The following is a 16,784-nucleotide window of genomic DNA, read 5'->3' as shown; positions in this document are numbered from 1 at the left end:
TTCTACCTAACTTTTTTTGTTCACTCGGACTTAGTTTTTCTACTTGTGTTCTACCTTTCTCGTGGTATTCCAATTTTTATTGTATTTAAAAGTGTCTCGTATGTTCTTATTTTTTTATATATGTAACTTTGTTTATTCCGTTTTTCTGAATTATTTTCTATTTTTTTGTGTTCACTCATTCAGTGATTAATTTTCATAATGACCCGCTGCAAAAATTGGTCAGAACGCGATCTTGGGAAACAAGAAATGCTCGAACTGAATCCGAGGATAGGCGGTTCGCAAATCGGAAGAGGTGGGGACGAGGACTTTAAATGAAACGCCACCGTTAAAAACAAAAAACATCTGTACTCGACGGAGTATCACAGTCGAAAATTTAAAAAAAAATACACTAATTAAAAAAAAATGCGTCGGTCAGCCCGCCCGACTGGTCCGTACAAAATATAATATCAATTCGTTGTTTCTAATAATACTTTTCTCTACACAATGTATATACACAAAAAATAACTTACATACAATAAATATAATAATAATATATTTAAAAAATATAATAAATAATTTCGAGTGAAATAAATTAAAAAAAAAAGGTCTCGCGTAAGTAACGGGTTCCTCAGTTGGACAGGTGAGTGAACACCCCGATGGTGTACTCCAGCACGTTGATGCACTCCCTGAGGATGATCCAGTCGCGTTCTGACCTTCTGCTTCTGCTCTCGCAAATCTCCCTGTACATCTGCGGCATCGCGTCCCTGCCGACGTCCCTCTCGATCTTCAGGTTGTGATCGATGATGCTCATCTGGAGCTCGCAGAGCACGTTGTGAACGTGGTTGTTGATTTCGGTGAAGTTCTCCTTCATCGAATCTATCGGGTCGTTTTCAAAGTCCGAAGTTACCTGCTCGAGACCCACGGCGATGGTCTGCAGGTACTTGTACGACTCCAAAAGCGCTCGCTGCCACTACAACGGAAGAATTAACGTTTAGAACACGAGGTCCCAGACGATCGGTAGGTGCCAACTCACCGGCAGCGCCTTAGCGTGGTCTCTGAAGGCTCTCTCGTCTCTCGTATCGGGCAGCTGAGGTAGCCAGTTGTATTTCTGATCGCGGAGCAGGTTCTCCACCTGAGCGGCGCCCTGCTTGAAGATCACCTTCGCCTGCAACAACGACGACGTTAATTACGGATGGGAGTTTTGGGGCACCCCGTCGAAAGGTTACGCTCTGACGCGTCGCTTTAGCCTTCTGGGGCTTCGCGGTGATCGAGATGATCGACGGATATCGACGTAAAACGGAACAGGTGCACCGAACGCTCGCCAATCGGGGTCAATCGGTTCGTAATATTTCGCAAAATGTCGCAACTCGCGCGCTCTGATCACGCCTACTCGATTTCGCTTGGGCGACATACTGTCTGGCGAACCTGAAGGTCAAGCCGTTGCCTATGAACGCGCGGTACGCAAAACAGCACTAGATTCCGCGAAAACGGCGATTTTTTTATCGCGCCGACGTTGCCGAACTTTCGCGGAAATACCGAGACCCGGGGATTCTCTCTGTCTCTGCTATCTCTGATATGTGAACTCGTGGATGGGAGGATCTGGTCTTGAGGTATCCGAGAAATTGATGTTTGGCTGGCTCTTTGGCTGCACAATGTGCTCGAGGTTTGAAGCGACTTATAGCGGAGATTTGAGAACGTCGGCTATCGGTGACACGCGCAGAAGTCTGCGTGTTGAGCTCAGGAACCGGTTGGGAAATGATTCGAAAAAATTCGGCAGATGATTTTTACCTGATTGCATGAGTATTTTCCACGAGACCCAAACCTTCATGCTGCAAATAGAATCTCTTCGAAAGGACTTTGATTTTATAGACCCAATTCAGGTTCTGGGCGATTACATCAAGAAACCAAAACAGGGCAAGCGGCGCAAAGTGAAAAGTTTAAGAAATGTGTAGAACCAGAAAAGAACCCTGAAGACTCGAAAATTTAGATCTATGTGATGACGAGCGTGCGTATCGTCGAAAAACGGTTCCGATCAGAGTCACGTGGTCGCGGGATTGCAGCCACATCCGCCGCCGTCGACCGCCACATCGGAAGTGACGGTCCGAGACATCCGATAGAAGAAGAGGGCGGCCCCCGGGGTCCCGAACGCGCGCGCCCGACAATGACGGAAAATATGATAGTGTGTAATCGGACGCTATTTCCAACGTGACGTCGGCACGCCACGCATACTGATGAAGATCGCGAACGCGCGCGCGCGGCGTTGCCAGCTTTATTACTTTCCTTTTTTAATCGTTTGACGGCGCGGCGATCGCCAAAAGAAAAAGGGACGCCACAAAATAGTAAAAATGTATGTAAAAATCGTTACTGGATGCGTATAAGCCGTAATTTATTACAAAACGTTATATATTTTCGGTTAATTGCATTGTTGGTACGCAATTTCCCGCAATGACCCTATTTTGTAAAATGTCAATGGACATCCTTTTTCCTACTAATATTTAAAAATATATGCTTTGTATTTGAAATACATCTTATGTATTAAATATTTTTTAAAACCTATTAACAAGCCTAATAAAATTATGTTCTATTAAGAAACAAATCAAAATTTGTGAGTTCTGGATATTGGTATACCCTGTCGCGATTTTCATCGTATTGGCTATTGTTATTGGGGAAAGCCAATGACAAAAAATTTTTTGCTTACATTGCTTTCTTTCTGATATACTTCTTGTAGCAGTGTTGAATAATCGTTTTTACTGAGCGTTTCGAAATTTTTTTTACGAGAATATTACAATCATTTGTCGTTTGATGCAAAACGGTTTGTGAAAAATGTGTATGAAACTGTAATCGGTAGGAAAAGCTTTAAAAGAAACCTGCCTACTTACAAAAACGCCAATATCGTTGATAAGGGATATTATTAATAGTGGAGAATTGAAAAAAAGGGATAAACGTAGTGATTCTCAAACTCACCGTATAGACAATAGTGATCGGTACCTAATAAGAAGGAAAATATCTTGTCTTTATCGAAGCGAAGTTGAAGAAGATGAAACCAATATTGCCACCTTCCATAGAGTTGTTTGTAAGATGAGATTTAAGTACCGCCAAAGGAAAGTAGTAATTTAATGGCTCAGATTACTCACTTGGATACTTAACTGTGTTTATCTGTGTTTAAGTGTGTAGCATAATTAGAATCTAGACTATTGTTTTTAAACGCTCTTTTATGTTCCTCAATGCGTTTCTTGAAAGATCTACCTGTTTGTCCAATATAAACTTTTGGTCACTTCGTTTTATTGTTTTTTTTTTTAAATATTATGTTGTTAGTTCTGAAAGCTATTTTTAAACCATATTTTGACAAATGTTTTGAAACTTTTTCACTGCGTTCTCCTATGTATGTAGTTGTTTTAAATTGTTCGTATTTTGTATTACGTTTCGGATAAATAGAGTTTGCTATTGTCTGGATTTAATTTTTGTTTATAATTTTATCGATAATGGACGGATTGTAGCCGTTGTTCAGTACAATTTGTTTAATGATATTAAGTTCTTTGTTGTAATTTTATTATTAAGAAGTATGTGCATAAAAGAGTGAAATGCAGCCATTTTGTGTTTATAAGGTTGATTGGGCTGTGGGTGTGTGAAGGTTTACGGTAAATGGAAAAATCTAATTTGTCTTGCTTTTTCGTAATAGTTAAGTCTAAAAAATTAACAGAGTTATCCGGTTCAATCTCGATAGTGAATTTTATACGACTATGTAATGAGTTAATGTAATTTAAAAAAGAATTCAATTGTCTGTCCGTTCCAACAAAGCATGGAAAGACATCATCCACGTATCTATACCACCATAGAAAACTTTTACTTAAAGCATGTTCTAGTCTGATATTTTCTAAATTATCCATAAAAATCTCGGCTAACAAAGAACTAAGTGGTTTTCCTATAATCAAACCTTCCTTAGAGATGTAAATCTGTCCATTAAATTCAAAATAATTTTGCTCTAAAGATACTATTAAGCAATCTAATAAATCTTGTTTCAACAATGGGTTAACCTGTTTCCGAGTGTAGGTGAAATCTACTAAATCTCTCACATCCAGAGGTGGAATACTGGGAAATAAGTTTTGTACACCAAAAGACAATAGTGTTGCGTTAGAAGGGATTTTGATATCTTTAATTTTGTTGATTAATTCAAAAGAATTTTTTATTGCAAATTTTGGTATAAAATCTGTGTGGAACATTAAAATGTTTACTAATTTTGGTGAGAGTTTAACTGCTGGAGCCGTTACATAAGACACGACTTGTCTAATTCTTAATTCATAATTGTTAAAAAATACTTGCCTTTGTCACTAAATAGTGTGGAGTTAGTAATTACTTCCTTGACTTGTCTTTGAACTAACTCGGTAGGATCGTGTTTCATACATTGGAAAAGTTCTGGTGTAAGAAAATTGTTGGTTTTTGAAATATATTCTGGGAGATCGATAGCTATGACTGTCTTCCCTTTATCTGCACGTGTAAATATTATGTTACTTTCAGAAGCTTTGTTTTTGATAGTTTTTACTAGTGACATTTGAGAAATTTCTTGGTGTTTGTTGTTATTTATTAATTGAGGGTTTATTATATTCGCTAATACATGTTTGTTTAAATTAGAATCGTAAATGTCTAATTCTCTATTGATGTTCGAGTGCTGTAAGTTAAAGTTGAAACAACCATTTTCCAGAAATTCAATTTCATTTTTAGAAAATGATGTGTCTGTTAAGTTTATGAACCTGTTGTAAAATTGGTGATCGGTATACTTTGTAATAACTAGATTGCTGGCTTGCTAGCTAACTTTAGCTTTTGTCTAAGAAACTTTTTATGAATGATAGATGAAATGTCTGTTCGAAATAATCAAATGTGTCAAATTCTAGGGGATTAAGTCTATGAGACAATTCAGAATGTATTACCTTTACATAAATGTTGTTTGTATCTCGTTTTATATACTCGTGTACTTAATAAAGGATGTATTGTATGATATTTTCCAAATTATCCATAAAAATCTCGGCTAACAAAGGACTAAGAGGGTTTCCCATAATCAAACCAAAATATTATTCCCACTTTAGGTCCCGGTGTTATACATTTGATAAGTACAGCACATTATAAAAATTGAGGAATTTTACACAACATAAATCCTATTATAATTAAACTTAATGACGACTCTGGACTCTAGAATGAAAATGTAGTTCTAGGTATAAATTTATTGCATCTATGTCATTGTTTTTTCTTGGTGTAATTTAATAAGATTATATTCACCTAAAGAAACAAAACAAGTTATATTATTACCAAAACCTTTGAGAGTCCCGTTCCTAATATTCTGTCCTTTAATACCTACCGGACCCGAGTTTCATTGCCGTCGTGAATTTAAAAATTAATACATTTAACCAGATTTCACTGCCAATGCAGTTAACACTTATTTGTTGGCATTTGCAGAAGATTTGCTTTCCGTTTCTGTGGCCATTTCTTAAAATATTACTTTCTGGGAGTAAATGTACAAAAGTGCAAACCAGCAGTTTATATGTTTATAATTTGATTGAATATTTAGTTTTTTTTGCGGGGTTGTTACCAACTGGCCTGAGATGTACCTTTTAGGATACCAAATACGCAATTGTTTTGAGTCCTGTCTTGAACAAAGTTTACATGAACAGACGGATCTTCAGGTTAGATAGTTTAAATTTTAAGCTAGTACATAGTACACTGCGGTCACAGAAGCTCTTCGTTTAAAGTCGGACGGATTTATTGCACGAGGCGGCAACACCGCTAATGTACCCGAAGGAATTTCGTCTTCGTGAATGGAACGTGCGGTTTGGTGCGTCTTTTTTTTTTCTACATCACAATCGCGCCGAATTGACGAGTTCACCGACACCCTTGTAGAAACGTAACCCCCGCCCGATTAAATAGAGCGAATTTTTCGCTTTTGATGACTACTAACGGGAAAATTCGCACCAAATTCATTAGTAATTGGGAAATGTCGACGCTAAACAACACGGATAAATGGGTGCCATTGTTAGCACCAGACTTCAACCAATCACACGTGCTTTTCGCTAAAGGTTCGCCCACGTGGGCTTGATATCGATCTCCTGTGACGTTATTATTAGGATTTTCCCTGGAAAGTGTGACGTCGCTTTGGCAAAGTAAACCGAAAAACACGTAATTTTCGGAAAACCCCATTCATAAGCGGCGAGTTCTTGGCAACCGTCCCATTCGTTGAAATATAATCGTATTAAAAATAATAATTTTTGATTTCTTATAGACATTGTTTTTCTATAAACTGCAACTACAGGCAAATCAAATAAAAAATACCAGTAATGTTAAATTAATAATAAAACAAATCGTCTTTCTAGAAATTTTTACGGAAATGATTACTTAATTGTAAAATCGTACTAGAGGCTGCTGTTACAGATAGACAAATTAATTAATAATAACAACAATAATTAATAAATTGTGAAAGAATTCAATTATTTAATTAATTTATTAAACTAACAATTAGACATATATACTACAGACTATATAAAACAGACATATATAATACAGTAAATGCGAAAAGTGTCACTGTAATAATTGCAATATTAAATAAATAATTAACTTCTTCTGTTAAAGATAAATTAATTGTATAATGGTTTTAATTAAAATCATTAATTAAATATAAAATATTTCATTCTTTTTTGTAATATTAATATAATTGTAATAATAAACTATGTTACATGTTTCATGTTACAATTTATAATATTAAAAATAATTAAATTAATTAAATGTCCGACGCGATTTTTATAGTTTTATACCAGAAGCGTGGCAATTGCTACCATAGAGTTTAATAAAAATCACTAATGAAATATTAAAATTTCCTGATCATTTTCTTAATATTAGACTAATTAAATAAGTATGACGTCACTTTAGGACGAATTATGTTACAATTACAATATTAAAAATAACTAAATTAATTAAGCATGTCCGACGCGGTTTTTGTAGTTTTATAACAGAAGCGTGCCAACTGCTGCCATAAGTTTTAATCAAAATCATTAATTAAATATAAAAGATTTGCTTTTCATTTTTGTAATGTTAAACTAATTAAATAAGTATGACGCCACTTTTGTACATATTAGGTTTGTCTATGTTACATGTTTCATGTTAGAATTATAATACTAAATATAATTAAATTAATTAAATATGTCGGACGCGATTTTTGCAGTTTTATAATAGAAGTGTATCAATTGCTACCACAGGTAGACGATTTATTATATAGTAGGTAATAAGAAAAATAATTAATAATGGTTGACATTAAATAATAATTAAACAAAGAAATCCGTCATCTCATTTCTGGAAATTGTTTACGGGACATATTTAGGAAAAGTTAGTAATAAAATATGAGTAATTAAATAAATATGATTATAAAGAATAAAATTATTGCTGCAATTTGGGAGCAAAAGTTATAATTAAGAAGTAAAAGCATTAGTGTAATATTAAATTAATAATTAGAAACTGAATTAAATATAAAAAATTATCTCCTCCTAAAGACGTTCAATTATTAATTAATTAAATATAACACGTTTGTTACTGTGACAGATAGATATTTAATTACATATCAAATTAAATATTTAATTAAATAATCCGTTCTTATTGTGCGTTTCTATGTACGCAGTTCTATGTACATGTTAATAACAAAAATAACACATTTAACTAAAAAATATTGATTTTAGTTTCACGGGTCTCTGGAAATCGGTTACGCAACAAGTTCGCTAGTCAAACTGCGTAAAGTTTAAGTTCTACTTACGTAATTTTCCTTGAGGTTGTTGGCCAGATCCAGCGTCTGCCTGGCCGACACCACGATAGGGGTGAGAAGAGTGACGTTTAAGTTTTCGACTGGCTGGTCCCGGATTTCTTGGGCGGTGCCGCTCAGATTGCACGGGTTAATCCATCTGGGGCCGTTCTGCGGTTTGTCGCACATCTTTAACGCTAACGGCGCCGGCGAGGAACTTGGGAATGCGAGTAGGGTGAGATACGCGCTCACCACCAGTACGTTTTTTAATTCTGAAACGAAGGAACTTTGGTTACCGACGCTTTTACTGGAAATTTTGAGAACGCGGCGGATTTTTCTAGCGATTTGGACTTGAACAAATACAAAACAAATAAAAGTGCATGTCAAACTGACGGCTCAAAGCATAGTTGCCATTAATCTGTCTATTTCTCCTTTCACTTTTAAGAGATCGCTTGTCAGTTTCATTCGCTCGTGATTAGCGTTAAAGCTCGAGTATTTTTTAAGTTTTCTTCGTACGAGTAAAGGTGTCGATCTCTGTTGAATCTAATGTTTAAATTGTTAAAATATTTTTTTTTTTTGGTATGCTTTCTATTCTGATGATATATTTACTATAAATAGGATTCCATACTATGGATGAGTACTCCTTGCTAAACTCTTTTAAGCTATTTATGACCAACAATTAATTTAAGATATATAAAATTATTTTTTCTTGTAAGTAGTATATATCGACATTTATCAAGATGCAGTCCAGTCCAGTTTGACTTACATATTTAGAGGTCCCGTGACAAGGTCACGGACGGTTACAACGAGGCGATGCGTTTTTTCGGGGTTAAATTAAAAAATAAAGAGAGAGGTGGAATTTGTACTAATATTTTTCAACAAGCCGCTATCTTCCGATCGCCCCTGTATTCCGGGCCATAAAACCGAGGTTCTCACGGTACTTCTTTGGTACCTTATGTTTATAATGTGCACACAAACACACGGGCAAACTTGTACTACGTATTTATATAGCATATTTCGTAGTGGCCGTTCTCAAATATGTCCGCTAGCTCTTCCGACGACATTTTTCATGGTGCCGCGGCCGTGTTTCGCTCGTAAATAACGAATATCGTACCGAAATAATAAAATATTGTATTATATTAAATGCTAAAATCGTTATAATAAACAGCGTCGATGTACATGATAGTCAAAACTAACTTAATTGTCAATCAATGCCTTTTAATCTTTGGAACTCGAAAACGTAGAAAGGAAACCATTTCTAGCGAAAATAGATATGAAACTGTTTTTTAGATCCATATTTATTAACGATTTTTGGAATTATGCATTTTTTTAGACTTCGATAAATTTGTAGAATTTTTCCTAAGCATGTTGATACAAAATATTGAAAAGTAACATCAAAAATGTTTGTTTAATGGTATATTGTAAGTGATGTCTACATGAAACCTTGTATAATATATATATGTTTTATATAGAAACGATTTTGCAGTTTGAGATTGAATTTCGATCATTGGTAACATATTTTAGTGGATTGAGACAGAATCAGCTTATTGAAAATACGTCACAAATACTATATCACGCCACAAGTTTGATAAAGGCAACGTTAATCACGAGTTTTTGACGGAGACTACTCACCAATACTAGTTTATGAGATACCAGTTACGAAACTGCGATTACAAAAATTGAAAAATGGCGAAAATTGTTTTGGCAGTAGATTTATTTATTTATTTATATTTCACAGGCCGTTCCACAGAAGGGCACAATAGATTATGATGATATATTTACTATAAATAGGATTCGAAATTGTGAATGAGTACTCTGGTACAAACCTTTTCATTCTATTATACACAATTATTGGTGATTGATAGTTGTTGAACCCTCTCAAAATGAAGCCCAGATTTCTCAAACAGTTTTTGACAATCGTTTCGATATGAGCCTCCAAGTTTAACTGTGAGTCAAGAACAAGTCCCAAGTCTTTTCCTTGCTTAATTCTTTTCTAAATATGTCAAGATTGCTCTGAAGCTCTAATACACCTAAATGTGAACGAATCTCTTTTTCTACATAAAAATCATATTTTTAAGTTTATAAGAACTGAACGTTTTATTGTGAAAACAGAAAAAGCAGAAAAAAGGACTGTGAATAAATTTCAGCCTCAAAAACTTTGGCAAAATGACATAATTACGGGCGTCTGTAGAATCACCAGACTTTAGAATATTGACCCAGACATTTATTAAAGAGAATGTTAAGAGGCTTCGTCAAAAGTGGTTAATTTTTGAGAAATTTTCAATAGAATTTTCAGTAAAATCCAGATATGACAACACTCCAGTAAAATAGACAAAAAAAAAGGTGAGACATATTTGGAGAATCATTTGCTATAGCACCGCTTTAAGATATTTTTTCAGGCAGTGATTTTGTTTTTTTTTTATTATTAAGAATGTATATTTATTTATACATTTTTTGTAGTCGTCTTAAAATTTTTTCTTGGTTTCTTAGTTCTGAAATGACAATTGATATGCTTTTTTTTAGGTGCGAAACCGTTTTAATATAGCTAATAGGTGCGGCCAATTAGGCTTATTTTTTAATATAGAAAGATGGAACAAGGACGTAAATAATCGCTTTTGAGATATTTGTGATCAAACTTTTACTCAGTTTCTGGATTTGCCTTTCGTTCCCTGTAGAAGCTGCTTAGAAATATATTTATTACCGGTTCTATATTCTATTAAAGGTTCTATAAAAATGTTGTCATATATCTGGGCCGTTGCAAATCAATTTTTCTGTAATATTTAGCTTATGGAACTAAGATGTTGGCCTTGGTTATTTTTTGCCGAAGCATTAACAACGAAACGACCACCCTGTATAAATCGGCGAGCTTTCCATCTTGTACGACGCAAGGCAGTCCATAAAACAAGCCGAGTTTTTACGTTTTTACTGGTGATAATGCACCGTAATTACTATAAACAATCTTTTAGAGTAGGCAATTGTAACGATTTACCACATTTTTGCTAAATCGCCCAGGTGTACTATTTGGTGTGACCGACGACGCAGCGGCGCGCCAAATGTCAACACTACACCAACTAATTTTTAGCATTGTGTTGATAACGACTTGAAAAACGGCGTAGCGGAACTACTGCCAAGCCTTATGGGGTTGTTAGTTAAAAAAAAAATAAAGTTTATCTCCAGAAGTCTTACTCTGTTTGAATTATTGACTAACTTGGAAGGGGATGATGATAATGATAACACCAAATCCAACGATCACTACACTCTACTAGACACTTAACTTCTGGCTAAAACTAAAATTGGTAGTAGTAAAATTGAGTCAAATGAATAGGCTCATGACAACATAAAATTGAAACGAAATGCAATGGCCACTGTAAAAAGTAACATTTACAAATTTTTCCATATAAATGGAGTCGACTATTGCGGCATTTTTGCCTGATTAACTAACAAAATATGTAAAAAACACATTATTGAAAAAATATTATTTTAATATATAATACGATTATATATTATATTATACACCTATAGGCCAAAGAAACTATTTTTGAACAAAAAAATGGTAAAACTGTAATTTGGTTGCCAAAATATGATACATAAAAAAATACGGAATATAAAAACGAACCAGGTCCCTTTCCGAGAGCGGGGAGAGACGGCACTGGCACGCCACTGGTCGAGACCGACGTTAGAATGACAGATCGCGTCTTGCCGTCCAGTCAGTCGCATATTCCCTTTTAATTTAATTACAGTTTTTGCGAGACCGCGGGCAAAACAGAAGTCGGTAACGGTTGTTTTTTTTTTACGACGTCCAGCGCACGGAGTCGCATTTTTCTGCGTTTTATCGCCACAAATTGTCGCGGAAAAATGGAACAAGAAACAGTTTTATGTTGACGCGAATCGTTGGGAAAATCGCGTTGCTTTTTTTTAGCTGTTGCGGAGCGATAGGCAACCGGGGTCTACAATGTTGCGGGCCCCTACCCTAATCGAAAGAAAATACCTCGTTCCAAGGAAAATGCCGCACCATATTAAAAAAGAAAAGGGGGAAAACCAAAAAACCAACAAAAAAAAACACTAATTTTTACTACTAAAACAAATGAATGACGACATGGGTAAAAAGTGGAACATAGTCGATAACACAAGAAAAAATAATTAACAAAAATGTCACTAGAAAATGAAGACAAAATTGGAAATCCAAGGATAAAAGCACATGAAACAAAGACAAGTTTAAAATGGTGCGAAGTTGTACTAATTTGTAAATATAACAAAATTTGGCCATTAGAAAGAAACTTTCCAAAAAAAAAATAAGTCATCACAGTTGAAAAGTTATGAACCTGCTACATTCATATTAAGTCTGCAAAAACAATTGTTTCCAGGCCTAGTCAAAAAATATTTTAAATAACATCTCGCATCTGTAGAATTATAACTATCATAAGATATATTATTATGCGTTTGTGATGTCAATTTACCTATAACCCTCTTCACGGAATACCCGAATACGATACTTAGCAATTCGGGGAATCCCAAAAAAATATCCATTTAGTTTTCAGAACTACGCGATGGCGACGTAACACACAATATAAATAAATAGAAATTTCATGGCATTTAGGAAAAAAATTGACCGTTCAATTCCATAACCCTAGTGGTGCCAACTAAATTTTAGCAAAGCATTCATAGCGGTATTCTTTTTGATTGCATCGCTAATGGACTAAATTTCCTCTAAAAATGAGGATCGCGAAAAACAATTAGCAAAAATAAAGATAAATTTTTAAAAATGTTTAACGTCAAAAAATGTCCTTAACCTAGCCAAAACTGAACAGTGACAGCCAACAATTAATAAATATAATTTTATTTCTAGACCTTTCTCTCTTGTTTTATGTCTAAGTATGATTCTACGACAATATTCGACCACAATCAATGCAATGCCTAAATGGACGTATTGATGAAGTAGAAAATTTATTTTTGTCAATTTCAACAAATTATCACAAGCAGTCTCAATAAAATTGTCTATTTTTTATTGTTATATTGGTAGGTCCGCAAATGCTTGCTTTGCAAGATGAAGGTGTTTCAAGGAGGTATTAAATATTTTAGTTATAAAAAAATGCCTGTTGTCCGGTTTTCTTGAAATTTGACATTAGAATGCTGGAGTCTGGAGCCATCCCAAAGGACCCTTAATAAATAATATCGTCAAAGAGATGTACACTTTATTATTTAAATTATAAAAAATATATTTAAATGTTTATACTTGCATCGTTGACGATATAAAGTATATATATATATATATATATATATATATATATATATATATATATATATATATATATATATATATATATATATATATATATATATATATATATATATATATATATATATATATATATATATATATATATATATATATATATATACCAAATTATAGGTAGTTTGACCCGCTTTGAGAAAAAATATCAAAAAGATGGAAGTCTCATTAAAAAAAAATGAACACTGCAAGTTAAAATGAAAAAAAAAACCGTATTTTAAAACAATTAATCTTAAAATACCTAAACGCCCCAGGTCGTTAGAACGAAGTCTTCTTAAAATGTGTTTGAAATTCGATCAAGTAGTTATTGCTGCCAGCCGTGGAAGATCATATTCACTTAGAGCAAAATTTTGCACAAAAAATATATATAATCCCAATTTCTGTGTAAACTACACAAAATTCCGATAAGTAGTCTCTATAAAAGTTACCTTTATTTTTGGGAAGTATTCTAAAAATATCAAAATATATGGCGCATTCAATTTAAAATTTTAAACCTAATGTCAGTCCGGCACTTATCGGACACCCTGCACATATAAAAAATAAATAATTCCAAAATCTAATTTAAAACATTTGTATAAACTTTTTTTTTAATCGATAGTTCCTGAGAAAATGGACCGGCCTCTAATAAAGTTCTCGCGTTGTACGCCACTGACTTTTTTGAAATTTTTTTATTTACTTGGGATAAGCAACTAAAAGTACAACTTTTCGGACAAAGTGACAGTTTTATAAACATTTATTTTTCGAACCCGTTGGCCATAATAAACTTGTTTCTGAAAATTCTTCTTCTTTTTTAAGTGCCATACAGATTCCTGCTTAGGCGTCCTCCGTTGGAGAGGAATTTTAGAAAAGTTGTTCTTGCTCGTTCTATCCTGCATCTAATTTCAAGTTCTGGGTTCCGCTGGTCGTACACCCCAAACCTTTAAACGTATTGCTCTCCATTGAGTTGAAGATACAGGTTTGGCAAAAATTAATAGAAAGTATCTTGAAAACTAAGAAAGCATTTTAGAAATTTTGCCAAATAAAAACGCGTGCAAAATCAAATCGCGATTCCGGGGATGCCAGTCGCGTATCCGCTGCCGCGGCGCCGCCGCCATTTTACGCGCTCTCCGGGGTGATTCACCCGGATCCAGCGCGAAACCGAGAAATCCCTGCGGAATTCCGCGAAACGAGCGAGGCGCCACGCGATTGGCTACCTGTTGCTCACCCAGGCCCCTCCCCCCTCCACGCTGCCCCCCGGCGCGCACACACACACACACACACACTTACTCTGTATCGTTCTGTGCAGATAGGGTCGGAATTTCGAGGTCCGCGGGAAACTCGTCGCCGACCCGCACCTACACTCGGACGTCTTCTTCGAAGGGGTCCTAACGAAACTACCCCTGACGCACGGGGGCCACTGGCACGCTACCCGGTAACAACGAATCTGAGGAATTTTGGCCGTACGCTGATCCCTGTCGAGCATCCCCTCGACGTGGTGATGGTGATCGTCGGACATCATCTCCGTCGGCATGCTGCAGACGGCACGATCGCGTGTATAATGTAAACCGTGTGGCACCGTATAACTATTCCGCACTCGACAATCACCCGGACGTTTCTGCGGCAAGCGCGGACACCGTGTCTACTATTATAAGTCAAAGGGGGGTGTCCCGTGTCGATTTGAGGCGGTACCTCGTCCATTCATGATTCGCCCCCACCACCGGCTAGTATACGAGCGCGTATCCGGAAGAAAGAAGAGATTTCTTCTGGAGTTGCGCCCGCGGACGATCTCGACGGCGGGCGACGGCGACGGCGGGCGGGGGGCGTCGCCGTTTTTAACGTTTTTTGGAGTTTTGTTTTTTCGAGAATTTTTAACGTTTTTATAACAATAATAATGATATTATTTGACGCAAAGTAATTACAACATATTTAACAAAAAATATTGCAAAAATATGTGGTATTTAATACTCTAGTAAACAAAACAAAGACGAACATAATTTATAAAATTATGTTAATCACTAGTAAAACGTCTTTGTTAACGTTTTATCGTGTTTTATTTTTTCAAAAACGGAACAAATTTGGAAAGTTTTCTGGACCCGACGGGAATTTCTGGTATTTTAATAACAATAATAGGAATTTCATTTGACAAAAGTAATTTCCGACATTTTAATAACAATAATAAGGATTTTATTTGACACAAAGTAATCACAACATATTTGACAACAATTATTAAAATAATACCTGCCTAGTTCTTGACACTCCACTGAACGAAACAAAAACGAACATCATCTACCTATAATAATATTGTTAATCACTCGTAAACTAGGTGAAACACTTTTCTTTTACTCATTATAAATCAGCTTTTATTCAACAAAAAATAATTTATTGGAGTTTGTCCCCATTGGCGCATTTTTAGAAGTAAGTTTTATAATTCACTTTGAAACCTTGTGTTAACATATGAAGGGACGGCTGGGTTAGCTTGCGGCGTGCGGCGCTAAATAAAAATGATCCCTGCAATATTATCTGTAATAATGCGACTATAAATAAGTCGAAAATTCTATGATCCTCCATTTTAAGCTATTTTATATCTTTATATAAGTCTGAAAGCATTCTTCAAATCATTCACAGTCCTAACAAAAACCTTCTGCACTTTCTGAATATGATTTTGACATTTCTGATCTAAACAAACACCACAAAAGTTTTTTATCTCTACTTGTTATTTGTTGTTCAAAAAATGCATTTCCTTATGAGAATGTATTTTCTTTTCCGCTGTTTGCTGGGTCATCGTTAGAACATGAAATATACATTTAAATGCTTTAAAATTTTGTGTATACATAATACATATTTTTATTTTTCGACTGGTGTCGCGTCTAAGATTGCAAAAAAAGATGCATCATCGAAATTGCTCAAAAGTCGTAAACTTCGATTTTTTCTTAATTAAAATACGAGAAATATCGTTCGCACTGCATAGCAAAACAGAAAATATTTTTTTACATAAAAAAACATACATTGCTTCGATTACAAAAAAAAACAAACAAAAAGAACTGTCGGTATTTTTTTTTATAATTCACTAGAGAGCTAGAATATTTTGCAGCGGCCTGCGAAACAGGTCGATTCTCTCCATTTGATGATGGTCACTAAGTTTAAAAAATATACTCGCCCTCTTTTAAGTTCACTTTTTTTTACTACTAAAAATTGCACGCGTGTAACTATTTTCGGTTTAAGTATTTAAACCTAATACACACCATTGCCTCTTCATGTAGCAGTGTACAAAATCACACTGGCAACGACCAATTGATTAGCTAATAGGGTTCAACAAATCGTAGGTTAGGAACTCGATAACCATAATAAATTAGAGGAACTGTTATTACGACGTGACACATAAAATTTCTGTGAAACCATCAGCTTCAATTTAAAGTTTTATGAACCGTTTTATTGCTCTATGTCGGTTGCGCGGAATCTACTCGCTGTTTACATAACGTTTGCTGCCATTTTGTCACAGAGGCGGATGCGACGCGTCACACGTACGTCACATCAGAACAAGATCACGATGCGTGTCAATAAAAATCAAATTCTACTACACCCACTACACGCCGTGATTCATTGTCTCGTGGTTAGCAAGGAATGCGTCTATTTATAATGTCATTTTTAATTGTTCTGTAAGTAAGCAAGAAGAGAAAAAAATTACCATTACATCGTTAAGTATGACAGGTGCATAGTATCATTATAATGTAGATTACGCGACTTCGCGATTCATCCACAGAATTG

The 16,784-nt window shown here is 35.1% G+C and overlaps 1 protein-coding gene across 1 annotated transcript in view; it reads right to left on the bottom strand.

Moving 5' to 3' along the window:
* Positions 1-363: 363 nt before the first annotated feature.
* Positions 364-16,784, bottom strand: part of LOC132702019 (uncharacterized) — a 64,488-nt gene continuing 48,067 nt past the window's right edge. The window contains exons 3-5 of the mRNA XM_060670416.1: positions 7,766-8,022; positions 1,013-1,144; positions 364-949 (exon numbers count right to left, since the gene is read on the bottom strand). Of these exons, the coding sequence (XP_060526399.1) occupies positions 608-949; positions 1,013-1,144; positions 7,766-7,939 (648 nt within the window). The 5' untranslated portion in view covers positions 7,940-8,022 and the 3' untranslated portion in view covers positions 364-607. The remainder of the gene's footprint in view (positions 950-1,012; positions 1,145-7,765; positions 8,023-16,784) is intronic.

The sequence above is a fragment of the Cylas formicarius genome, unplaced genomic scaffold (assembly GCF_029955315.1).
Source record: "Cylas formicarius isolate icCylForm1 unplaced genomic scaffold, icCylForm1.1 PGA_scaffold_5__7_contigs__length_24384050, whole genome shotgun sequence".
NCBI classification, from domain to species: Eukaryota; Metazoa; Arthropoda; class Insecta; order Coleoptera; family Brentidae; genus Cylas; species Cylas formicarius.
The sequence above is the reverse complement of the archived record's forward strand: the minus strand, read 5'-3'. Positions and strand labels throughout refer to the sequence as shown.